The 13,924-nt window shown below is 36.8% G+C and overlaps 1 protein-coding gene across 3 annotated transcripts in view; it reads right to left on the minus strand.

Moving 5' to 3' along the window:
- pard3bb (par-3 family cell polarity regulator beta b) overlaps positions 1–13,924 on the minus strand; it is a 316,476-nt gene that overhangs the window by 228,799 nt on the left and 73,753 nt on the right. For all 3 annotated transcript variants that reach the window (XM_079882104.1, XM_079882103.1, XM_079882105.1), the window contains exon 5: positions 10,508–10,587. In XM_079882104.1, the coding sequence (XP_079738230.1) occupies positions 10,508–10,587 (80 nt within the window). The remainder of the gene's footprint in view (positions 1–10,507; positions 10,588–13,924) is intronic.

Genomic DNA, 13,924 nt, shown 5'->3' on the forward strand with positions numbered 1-13,924 from the left:
TGCATTACAGTAGTATTAATTAATTACAGTAGCCTATATAGTAATATTTCATTTTTGGGTGAACAATCCCTATAGATAATATACAACTGATTTGATAACTGAAATCAATATTTCACGTCCACATATTTATTTAGCAAGTTAACAATAGCCATTTAATAAGCAGGATAATGTAAAGTCAGTCTTTATATACTGTTGCAAAATAAATCCCTCTCCTGATCAATCTGTCGTGGTTTACAGTGTTTAGTTATATGACAGGCTGTGACTGAACATTATCACTTACAGTCTTAAAATAAAAATCAGTTGGAAGTTTCTGCATATTTTTTTATATATATAATTTTTTTTTTTTTTTTTAGAGATACTGTTTAGTTTGAAAAAAACAACACGTGGGTTTAAGGCTGGGTAATGTACTGGATATTTAGTGGTGATTAAACTTCCATTAGTTAAAGAAGACCACCTAAATACTGGAATAAAATGGCAATAATTATCCAAAAGAATTGCTGCGTCCAAACTAATTACATCTCAAAATCACTTAAAATAATGGCCTGTGAAAACTCAAATGGAGTCTGTGGCAAATTCTGGATCACTGACACCCACCAATTTGGCTTTTAAGATCCTTTTTAGCACTTCTTTTGTCTTTGGAAAGGGTAGAGTATTTTCTGAAAAGTTTGAAATGTCTGCCTGAGCTCTTCAGTGGGAGGTGAGGGCATACCCAAGGGCCATTGCTCTCTCTTTTCCAACCACTTACTTCTGCCGAAAAAGGGCAAGTGACAATCTGAACAATTACGCAGGCCTATTACCTCAATCAGGTATAGAGTAGTGTGGACTCTCCCTTTCTCTGCCCATCTTCCTCCCTCTCTAGTGGTTTGCAGTATAGAAGGGCGCAATGCTCAGTGCATTAGTGAGCTCTAACCCTGTCATTTCTCAGACACACTCGCTTATTATGGACACACCGCATGTTCCAACAGCCAAGAGGAGAAACACTCTGAAAAGACAGGTCTAGCAGAGAAGACGAAAGAGAGATGTGGAGATGTGTGAAGGACCATGATGAAGAACGGTAGGTCAAAGACTCGGAAACGCCTCCAAAACCAAGTGAGCGGCCCTTTAGTATTGTGTGCCATTCAGAAAATAATTTGAAATCCCTTTGAAATAACAATTCAGTTCCTGAACAGGGTTATTAGTTGACAAAAAAACATTAAAAAAAATGTTATTAGAGAGAGAACAGTTAAATACACATACTTATGTGTTAAAATGTCCGCCGTTGCAAGTAAACACAGTCATTTATGTCTTAAGTGAATGTAAACAGTTGAGAAGGAAAACACACGAGTATTCTGGACCCCTGCAGTCGGTCTTAAAGTGTCCAAATATACCAGATGTCATTAATGTTGATCAAACAAACAACAAAAAAAGATAAAAACTCTTTTCTAAAATCTTGTTTTCCTATATGCTTGTAATTCGTTTCTTTGTTCTTTCGTTATAACTTGTCTTCAGTAAACTTGAGTTATTTTTCTTAGGCTAGTTTAACTGTAGTTATTTTGTGACACTGTAAACTAGACAAAAAAAAAGTTGCGCTCCAAATAGGTAAAAAAATTGTTCTAGCTCGAGGGATAAAATTGTTCAGGCGGACATTGTTCAGGGTCATTTTCCATGTTACAATTGTACCTCTTGCATTAAATATGTCAAATGTAAATTTTATACATCTTCATACACTAAAAGCACAAGGTTAGACAACTGATTACTTGCCAGAGTACATATGTGATCCATATTATCATTTGTTCATGTTGACTGCTATGTTGGCAAAACCACATGTGCATTGCACACAAGAATCATTGAACATGCAAAGTGCCATTAAAAGCCAGGTTGACATCTCCAATCAATCGTCACTTTAAGTTTGCCAAACACTCTTTGTCTGACATGAAGTTCCTGGGCATTGAGAGGATAAAAAATTGCTGCAAAGGGAGGCCTTTTGGATCTTTGAACTCAAGTCTCTATTCCCTGAGGGTACTGTATGAATGAAGGATTAGAACTTTCCTGTTTTTATTTGTAAAAGTTTTTGTTTTCCTCTAATACTACTGTTTTTTTCTTTCTTTATCATTATAATTGTATAAAGAATTAGAACACTCCTGCATATTCTTTTCTTATGGGGTTTCTTTGTGATGTTTGTCATATTTGTATTGTTTGTATACTTTATTTGCTGCACTTGTATATCTGCAATATTCTGTGCCACACATGCTAATTGCCATACTCTCTTAGAGTTCAACTTGAGCTAAACAGAATTCAGCTGATTGCCCCTAATTGTTAATATACTAAGAAAAGGGTGAATGTTTGTTGCAGTGTGAGCACTGACGATAGCAATGTGCTGAAATGTTTGTCGTGTCAAGATTATGGCCACCCCTAAGCATCTCAATGGTACTAAAGTAACTGAATTTGAATAGTATGCAGAATGAAATAGAAATACATGATTGAAATACATATTTTGCAACATTTAATTTGTCTTTTTTTTTATAAAATCACCTATATTCATTAGATTAGAAAACAATAAAAGGTGATTAAGGTGATATATATCTATATATATAAATATAAAATGAGGGAAAAAAAACTATACAAGGGCAGATTCGAACCCAGAACCTCTGACGTTCTACCAGACCGTTAGTACACACTAAATTTTATAGCGGATCTGTGTAACTAATCATTGTCTTGAAGAATTTATACTATATGTAAATAATGATTTTGATATAAGGATTAAACTATTGCATTAAAAATGTTTCTATGAATTCCATGTCAATAAATTAAACTCAATGTACTATTGAAATCGATTTCTTGATATCATAATGTTATTTTTTGTTAGTTTCGCCAAGTGTAGTGTAAATGCAGAAATCAGATATGGGTCACTTTTAAAAGAAGATATAAGCGGGTCCTCGGACATAGTCAAAAAATCGGAATTGGGAATCAAGACCTGCAGTGTAAATGTGGCCTTTCTTCACATTTATTCATAGGGTTTGCCTAATGGGACCAAGTACAATAGCCATGCAATATACGGTTTCATTTACTTTCTACTAAATCTGTGAATAATGCCTCAGAATCTTATTGCTGAATTAAATGAATGCACATCCACTGAATAGAAAAACTAAAGAACATGACAATACCAATGATAAAAGCTTCTTATTGAGATTACAGAGATTAGGGCAGACAATAGCTGATTTAACAATAGGTATGCATTAAGTCCACATTATCAGCTATACATAGTTTTGACTGCTAGTGAGTGCAATGAACGTTGAACTACAGTTCCAACATGTGAGTGTTACACAGAACATTGAGCTCTATGCTTTCTAAGACCAAGAAAAATGTTAGTCTGCTGTAAAACTGTAAAAGCTACTGCGTTTCTAACACGTCGGCATAGTTTGGTAACTTGGGAATGACATAAACGAGGAGTGAAAAATCCCAGTAATGGTCTCCTGCCACGTTTCTTAGGTTTCTTTGTTCAGGTTCTCACTCTTTCTGTCACACACAAACACGTATCTCCTCCAGCTGTACATAAGCCTTCATCAATGAAAAGTGCCAGTGTAATTACACCCAATAGACTGAAAGAGAAAGAGGGAGAGGGAGAGAGGGAGAAAGCGAGACAGAGAAATTGATGTTAATTGGGGGTTTGTGAATGAGAGGCTGTTGGATTAAAAGCAGAGCCGTTTTAATTTGAGATCATGTATCCCTTTTGAGTGTCATTTTAACGAAGCATATGAGAGAGCAGAGAGTGTGTGAGAGTTCACAGTACAGACAGGAGTGTAAGACAGCGAGAGGCCAAGCTAATCAGGTATAAGTCAGGCGTTGACGTCACAAGGCATCTCACAAACACAAGAAAACACTCATCTAAAGTTTTCATCGGTCATGTCAATCACTGTACTGAGTGCCTACACCAAACACTGATGCCTAAACCTACCCGTCACTGTAACCTTAACCAATGAAATCGGCTGCACTGAACTAGTTTTGGGGGAAAAACACACTCAACCACAAACACACTGATGTAAGCCTGAGCAATATGACAGGTTTATACCCTGACAGTAATTTATGACCCTGGATTAGAAAACCAGTCACAAGTCTTACGGGTATATTTGTGGCAATAGCCAACAATACTTTGTATGGGCCAAAATTATCGATGTTTCTTTTATGCCAAAAAAAATTTGGATATTAAGTAAAGATCATGTTCCATGAAGATATTTTGTAAATTTCCAACCGTAAATATATAAAATATGTTTTTTTTGTGAGTGAATGCAGCACACAAACCATAAATCAATGGAAAGCTTATTTATTCAGCTTGCATATGATTTATAAATCTCAATTTAAAAAAAAAAAAATACCCATGTGACTGGTTTTGTGGTCCAGTCACATTTGTCAAGTCACATACCGTAGAGGTTTGCAACTTGACATTAATATAAAGCCATTTTATGTATAGTGCTTTTTTACTTCAAATGTGCCTCAGAATTTATTCCAGATTTTACTCATTCATTTATAATAAATAATTGTATTTTTCTTTGTATTCATCAAGCTCAATATAAAAAAAAATATATATCATAAATATAATATAATATTATAATACTATAAACCGTAATATCACATTTTTCATAATAATTGGTCATATCTTTTACCCCTACACTGATTTATTTGAATTTTATGCTTTATTTGTATGTTAAGCATTACACATTGTGTCTTTCTGTGTGAGCTGAGGTCAGAACGTCTAGAACTATCACTATCGCTGAGATTAACGTGAAACTAATACTACCATATTTCTTTGTTCAGGTTTTACACCGTGAAAGGAAGTTGAGATGAGATGTGTGGGGTTCGACTTTGCCGGTCACTCAGTATTACTGATATTCTAGAGCAGCGGTCAGGAACCAAGGGCTCGGTAGTCACACCTGGCTCTTTGACAAAAATCATGTGGCCCGCCAGGTCTCGCACCCTTTACCTATAATAGACAAAAAAATGTTTCTGCAGAAAAAGCAGCCAATTACAATAACTTTGTGTTACCTACCGAAGTTAATGAAATAAAAGAATTTGAATAATAATATATTTCAAGTTGTACCGGCCAAAGTGCATGTTCAGTGATGTTTGCGAGTGTCATGACAGCAATCCTAGAGATCATTCCATATTGCAACTTGTTATTTATTGTTTGTTGGATATTTGTTTGTTTTTAATTGTCTATGGACCTAATAAATGTACTATTATTGAAATATGATTAAAAAATAATAATAATAATATATAATATAGGTTTTTTTTATATAATTTTTTTATTATTTTGCTGTGGCTCTTTTGGAAAAATGCATTAACCAAAATTTTAAAATTGGCTCTTTGGTAAAAAAAAGGTTCCTAACCCCTGTTCAAGAGAGTGCTGTAAGAGCTGAACCAGTGCTACAAATCCCACTGGATACAGGAGTGGAAAAGTGGTCATTATCTGGTAAAGTGAGATGGCTTGGTGCTTTGCAATTAAAAAACTGTTGGTGAATTTTGTGCTAGCGGGTAATATCTATCAAGTAGTTTTCTGAACATTACTTCTCCCCCTGCCATGTATCATCTTTAATTAAGAAAAAAAAAAAGTTTTGTGAGATTACAAATTACTTCACTATAACATTTGATACATTTAACACTTCCTTGTTGAATAAAAGTTACTAATTTCTCAAAAACAAAGCTATAAACTTTGAACAGTATAATATAAATAAAAGGCTGTGGTTGGTCACTTGAGAAAATTCTATTATCATTCGCTCACCCTCAAGATGTACTAAACCTGTATGAGACTATGTTGAACTCAAAAGAAGATATTTTGAAGAATGTTGGTAACCAAACAGTTGCTGGTCCCCACTGATTTCCATAGTATGGAAAAATAAATACTAGGGAAGTCAATGGTGACCAGAAACTATTTGGTTACCAACTTTCTTCAAAATATATTATTTTATGTTCAACAGAAGAAAGAAACTCATATAGGTTTAGAACAACTTGAGGATGAGTAAATGAACAGAATTTTTATTTTTGGGTGAACTATCCCTTTAACATATCAGAGGATCTCTTCCTGTCTAAGTGGGCAGATTTTCGCTAAATTTTGGCTTGGATCAGATCTTGGCTAGAAGAAACTGCAATGTGAACCTTTGTGTTATTAATTAACAAAACAAAACAAAAACTAAAGTAACATATAAAGTGTGCTTATCTAGTGGACTCTGGACTTCTTCTTGCCACAAAGGTATATGAACCCCAACAAGTGAAAACTGTAATCCCAGATGAGAGGCGTGCGGTGCCGGCGGACCCTCTCGGAAACACCGAGCTGGCCAGTGGGACTGCAGGGTGAGGTCCCTGGGTTCACACTCGGACCACCAACATAACAACCAGCGAAGATAAAAACAAATCCACATATCTAATTGGTTCTTAAGGGACTTTAACGTTCTGCGGTTATAAAAATAGACTAGGACACACAGGACAAATATATCCCAGCGGAATCTCTGTCTCTCATGACTAATATCTGTAGAAATATATTCGCAAGTGACAGTTTCCAAGGTTACAAACCTTATCTGCTGTCTCCATCCTCTGGAGTTCTGATTTTAAATTGAAAACTATGATTTTTACAGTGGATTTAGATGATAATGTGAGAAATGACGCTAGATGGTCCATTTGCTACAGTGCAGGAAGGTGCACAGGAGTAGTCTGCAATGAATACTCTTCGAAATAGACTCAGATGACACTTCCGAACTGCACACAAAAACTGTTCCAAGTTATTAAACTGGTGGAAAAGTGCTCTACTAGTCTGTCAACTGGGACCAAACCACAGTTTGAAACACCAAGATTAGATATGAGCTCTCAGAAGTGCAGAGACGCCTTGCTAAGCAAATTTTCCCCAACAATTTACATAAGGCATTTATGAATGATCTACATAAACATTTGTGGTTACATTTTTTTAAGGTGTCCGTCTTAAAGTGTAATTATGCATTTAAGTACTGAGTAATAATAATAAACTAAATGTATTTACTGTTTTATGTGTTTTGTATTGTTTCTGTGCCATGTTTGTAGGCCTTTGTAGTTTTTAATGTTGATTAGTCCCTGAGTGTTCCCTTGTGTGTCTTGTTAGTCTCATTAACCCTTGTGTATATATAGCCCTTGTGTTTCTCTTGTGGCTTGTCGATGGATGAGTCCAAAAACGTAGTCAGCTGACTTGTTGCCTCGCTGCCCTATCAGGCAATGACTTTGCAGGCAGCGTTTGTGCATGAAGGTACGTCTCGAAACTGATTTCGGACAGACTTCTGAGGCAGTGAATATTTAATTACTACAGTAGTAATTACTCACTTGAAATGACATCAGAAGTGGAAAACGTTGGTAAAAAAAAGTAAATTTATACACAAACTGACCACCAACCGCAACCGTCAGACACCATCTTTCTTTTTGTAGCCCAACAGTCACCGAATGGAACGCATATGATTGTGGGATATCAAAGGCAGCGAAGTACACATCTATACTGCCTTCAAAAATCGGTCAGATGAAGGTATCTCAGGAGACAGGAAGTGAAGTTATTGGATTCGGACATGGCTTGATGCCTTCCTACCTTGGAATGTGTCCTCCAAAGGCAGCATTTGTAAGTATTCGGACTTAGCCGATGTTTGGTGTTTCACGCGTGTACCTGATTTCTAGGTGAAAATTCTTCTTTAGAAAAATTTGCTTCTTTAAAATATATATACAGCTGTCACACTACCATTCAAAAATTTGGGGGCGGAATGTTTTTTAAAAAAAAATGTTTTTGAAAAAGGCTGCATTTATTTGATCAAAAATATAGTAAAAAACAGTAATATTGTGAAATATTTTACAATTGAAAATAAGTGTATTCACTTTGAATATATTATAAAATGTAATTTATTTCTGTGATGACAAAGCAGCCATTCCTCCAGCCTTCAGTATCACATGATCCTTCATTAATCATATTTATCATAAAACATAAATGTCTTTACTATCACATTTGATCGATTTAATGCATCATTGATGAATAAAAATATGAATTTCTTAACAAAAAAAACAAAAAAAAAACTCTTACTGACCCCATTTGTTTGTCCCTTTGTTCATTCCAGGCTGGTATAAAAAATTAAAAAAAACCTGTGGTTGGTCACTTGATCTCTTCCTGTCTAAGTGGGCAGATTTTGGCTGTTGCAATGTGGACCTTTATGTTAATAATCAAAAAGTCTAGCAATGCAAGACTACCCTCTCCCACATCAGAACAAGTGCAAACAAGGCGAAACTGTCCAAGCAGCATCCCACCATCTGGCCCAAATAATTTTTTCCATATTCCACTGCAAAATCTATTTTCTATGTGTGTGTATCAGTGAAGGCGATACGTCTATGAGTTTGTGTGTTTGACAGAAAGAGAGCAGAGAACCTCAATCTCTGATGTGCCACAGGTGCTGTAAGCCCTGCAGGAAATAAAGCTTCTTAAATACAATGAAAACACAGGAGTCAGCCAGCCGGCTGCTAAATGATATACAGGCGATGAAGGGGAGAGATGAAAGAAGCACGGAGCAGCATAAGGGAAAAGGAAACGGGGACGGCCGCAGGTGTGAGGGCACCCAAGAAAAATGCTTTAATGTGTAATGAATATCTAAGGAAGAAGGCCAAAACAACCAAGGGAAGACGACAAAGGTCTTGCGGACAGAGACCGAGGCCAAAGCACTGGAATCAAATTGCAGGAAGGAAGAGTCTCTGTTTGGCAATGTTTGTGGAGCGTTCCGGAACACTGATAGAGGTGTGTGAGCGTGAGCACATTATACTCTTGAGGTTCCGCTGTCCGCTGCACATTCCTGTCACCGGGGAAGAGCGGGAGTTCCCTTAACCCTGCAGGGAGAGCTGGGGGTGAAAGAGGCTCGGGGTCGGGAGGAAAGGGATAACCTCATCCATCTTGGTACTGAGGCTTTGTCTGTCAGGTTGTGTTGAAGTTGGGTGTCGTGCCGCAGGTTTCCTGCCCGTTTGAGGGTGTGCAGACAAAAGGAACGTTTCTCATCAGACACATAAATTATCGGAAAGCCGCTCAGTGCCACTTGATACTGCAGGAATGCCTCTGCTCTGGTCTCGGCTTATAACAGCCATGGAGAACAGAACCCTCGATAAATCATACACAGGATTTATTACTCTGTTACCCACTCAGAGTAACAGAGAAAACACTAATTAATTACCAGCATGCTGTCGGCCACTTAAATCCGTCACTCAGCTACTACTACATGTAATGGTCTATTCGTGCAGAGTGCGAAGAACTTAACAGAAATAAACACACACACATATATATATATATATATACACACACACACTAAAAATCCACATACAACTGGTTGTAAACCTGTGGTCAGGTACAGAAAAAGGAATAAAGCAAAAAGAAACAAAATGGAAAGAGACAAAAAAAAAAGAAATTCAGAGCGAGAATGAGGACAGAGAGGAGTGAAAGAAAGAGAGGTGAAGTACATTAAAGCCATCCACGATGCTCCAATAAAAGGCTCTGAATGAGCAGAGTGGTAATCATAAAAAACTCGATCTATTCTGAGCCAGTCCATTAAGCAGGCGTGGGGGGGGGGAGAGCGAGACAGTCCATTAAGCAGACCAGGGGGGAGAGAGAGCACGTAAGAGAGAAACAAATGGATATACTTCACTAACTCCACAAAGCTCCATAAATGCATTCAACACACTGTAGCGATACAGCTCTGCTCAAATGTTCCATTTCATCAGAACATTGGGGCTATTCTAGATGAGCATTTTATTGAGGGAGGAGGAGAAGAAAAAATGAGCAAATGAATGAAGATGCAACAAAAGAGGTGGGATGCTTATAAAAGAACAAAAAATAGTGAATCGATGTCTCGCTGCCGGTTTTAGTCTGGAAGCCTTAATGGAAACCTTGAGACAAAGACCTTCTGGAAAAATAACCAGCAACAACAACAAAACCCTTCCTCATTAAGAAGAAGTTAGAATGCACTGAGAACCTTTGGGTTTAAGTATGTTTTCAGCTGAATATTATTTTAAAGGTGATGTGTGTCTGGCAACAACAACACCACTGGTGGTTTAGAAAACACACTTTCGTAGCTTTAACATATTACATTGTAATTACATTGTAACTAAACATTATGTATACCAATGTTTATATTTGGAAAAATCTCAATGCCACACTAAAAAAAACAGCTTAGACCAGTTTGGTTCCAACTGGTTATTGTGTGTAGATCAGCTTGAATAATGTAGTCACGATGGCTGGATAGCAAAACCCAGCATGAAAACATATCTTATAAGATCAATAGGATGCAATGAGGCGCTTTTAACAGCGATATGAGTTGGACACCACCTGTATGTCCTGCTTAGCTGTTCTAGATGTTTCCAGCACAGTCCGTCAGGTTGTAAGTATTTATAGCAGATTGCATTATAGACATAATGGTAATCTATATTAATAGTTTTTAGCTTTTATATTGTTATGTGGTGACGAGATCAATGTGTTTTGAGTGTATCATTGCGGTTTTACCATGGCTCTGCCATTCACATCTTCCATCTGAGGAGGTCCAAGAGCAGAATCACTACTGCTCCGTACTAGTAGAGGAGTACCTGAAAAACAAACATACAATAAAATATTAATAAAAAATATTTATTTGTTGTTGCAAGAAACTGACACTTTTACTCAGCAAGGATGCATTAAATTGATAAAAAGTGACAGAAATTGTTAAAAAAAAAGATTTCAAATTCATGCTGTTTTTTTCAACTTACTATTCATCAAAGAATTTAAAAAAAGTATGACTGTTTTCATACAGCATACAGCAAAAATATTATACAGCACAACTGTTTTCAACATCGATAATAAGAAGAAATAATTATTGAGCATCAAATCATCATATTAGAATGATTTCTGAAGGATCATGTGACACTGAAGACTGGAGGAATGATGCTGAAGATTCAGCTTTGATCACAGGAAAAAATTACATTTTAAAATATAATAAAACAGAAAAGAGTTATATTGTATTGTAATAATATTTCACATTATTACTGTTTTACTGCATTTTGATCAAATAAATGCAGTATTGGTGAGCCTCAAAAACAGAAACATCATACAACCCCAAACTTTTGAACAGTATTATTGAATATATGGTAACACTTCATATTGATAGTCCACTTTAGACATTCTACTAACTATAAGTAACTTTACAACTACATGTCAAACAACCAGTAATAGTAGACCGCCTGCTCAATGTGTGCTAATACTTTACTTTGATGATCCGTAACAGACATTCTACTGACCAAAAGTAACTTTGCAACATGTCAAGTTATTCTACTAATCCTAACAGTCTAATAATACTTTAATGACTGGCAGTTGACGTAATTGCAAATTAATGAGAGTTAATTTACATGCAGTTCTAAAGTTATTTATACTGTAGTTAGTGGTAGAATGTCTAAAGTGGACTAATCAAAATAAAGTGTAACTGTGAAGAGTTCAGATGCAAAAGCCTCTTATTATATTATACATTTGGAGTCTACGGTTTAGTTGGAATTATATATTCTCAACAGAATATTCTGATTCTCCCAGCAATACACCAAATTATGAACACGTTTTTCATAATTGTCTCCTCTTCAGCCCAGAATAGTTTCATGACTGGACATGAGCGTTTGTTGTATGATCGGCAACATTCCTCCGGCTCAGAAGCAGAAGCTGACTCTGAACCCTGAGTTAAACACAGTTTACATCTCACTTATTCACACTTCAGTGGAGTAGGGGCACGTCAAGCACCCTGCGAGAGGGAGGGAGGAAAAAAACTGACAGCGTTTCAAGAAGGTTTAAGGGAATATTTTGTTCTTTTTCTGCACAGCAAACAGCAGCTGTCTGGGTGTCAGAGGCTCTGACACGACGCTTTGTAAATTCCAGTCTGCTGCCTCCCTCAAGCACGCCGCATACATTTTCAGGCATGTTGCCTTCAATAGTTTAAAACGCCTTTAACCGTGCAGGTGGGCAACAGCTCTCACTACACATGACCTCAGATGATTCTCCGCTGATACTGCAACTGAATAAAATCTGAGGTAAACATACGAAAAAATTGGTTGCCTCGTTCCTAAAATATAAAGAAAACTGTACACTTTCATGTATAAATGTCTAAAAATATATCAATTAAATATCATTTACATTCGAGTCAAGTCAAAAGTTTGGGGTCGGTAAGATGTTATGTTTTTTTTTTTATCTGAAATATAGTAAGCTGAATTTTCAGCATCATTATTCCAGTCTTCAGCTAGTGTCAATTGATCAAGAAATCGTTTTAATATGATGATTTGTTGCTCAAGAAAGATTTATTATTATTATCAATGTTTAAATTATGTTGCTTGGTTTAGCACGCATGGCCAATAAGGAAAAAAAGACTTTCCTTAGTACAGCAGGGGGTCAGCAGTGTGCTCAGCCTAACTCATCTTTGGGTCTTCATTCAAACCTGAACATTCTCACAAGCCCTCAACTCACTCTCCACTGCCTACTAAAGCTCAGGATCTACCGGGATAAAAGTCCCCAGGGCTGCCCCTCGGCCTTGCTTTCAACGCAACTACAAGGAAACACAGTTCTCTTCCAGACCTCCAGCTGTTTAGAGAGACAGCCAGTGTGTTGCTCCTCTCCATTCAGTCAATTACATCTAACAACCAGCCCAACAGAGGAGCATGACTTCATAATCCAGTAGAATGATCCTAATATAGAACCGTTCATGGGCATGAATACAGATAAACAAGTTTAATAAAGCACCATGTAAACTGGACACTGTGCTCTGATCCATGATCTATCCAATGCTCTACTACAGACGAACCAATTTAGAAATATTGATCAATTAAGCAATAGCCAATAAACTGCAGCGGACCTGACACACATGATGCAGATCTGACACATCCGATTTATCCCAAATCATTACAGTCATTTCAGAGTTTTTAACTCATGTAAGACTGGGCTTGCGAGGATACTTGCCAAAAATGAGCACTAAATGCGGTTCTGCGGTGCTGTCTGTGAAGCGACTTTCTGTGCGGACATTTTAGGTGTGTTCACAAAAAGCCGTTTCACAGAAATAATGCCAGAATCCCATTAAGCAAGTTCACATTAAACAGTAAAAAATCTAAAAGTATCTAAAAAAAAAAGTATCTTTTTAAGTATCTAAAAAATGAATGTGTTAATTTTGACACCCCTAAATATGATGTAATCCAAAAAAAATGATAAAAATATTTTCAATCAAATATTAGCAGGTCTTAAAATTAAGTAAATACAACCTCAGATGAACAATAACACATGACATATTGCACTGTGTCATTACTTATTTAACATAGGACAAAATAGAGAAGCAATTGGTGACGAACTAAGTACACCCTTACTGCTTCCATAGGAATTAAGAGGGTAAGTAGCAGTCCAGCATCTTTGATTAACTGATCATCAGCAAGTGTGATCACCTCTATAAAAGCAGAAGTTATGCCAGTTTGCTGCACTAGAGCATTCAGGTGTGTGTTAATACAATGCCAAGGAGGAAAGACATCAGCAATGATCTTAGAGAAGCAATTTTTGCTGACATTTAGGAAGGGTTATACAGCCATTCCCAAACAATTTGAAGTCCATCATTCTACAGTGAGGAAGATGATTCACAAGTGTAAAACAGTCAAGACAGTTGCCAATCTTCCCAGGTGTGGACGTCCCAGCAGATTCACCACAAGGTCAGACCGTGCACTGCTCAGAGAAATCGCAAAAACCCCAAGAGCTACATCTCAGACTCTACAGGCCTCAATTAACATCTTAAAGTTCATGAGAGTTCTGAACAAGTATGGCATGTTTGGAAAGGTTGCAAGGAAAAAGCCTCTTCTCTCTAAAAAGAACATGGCAGCACGGCTTGCGTTTGCAAAGTCGCATCTGAACAAACCTCAAGACTTCTGTGTCCTTTGG

The sequence above is a fragment of the Squalius cephalus genome (assembly GCF_949319135.1).
Source record: "Squalius cephalus genome assembly, chromosome: 9".
Lineage (NCBI taxonomy): Eukaryota > Metazoa > Chordata > Actinopteri > Cypriniformes > Leuciscidae > Squalius > Squalius cephalus.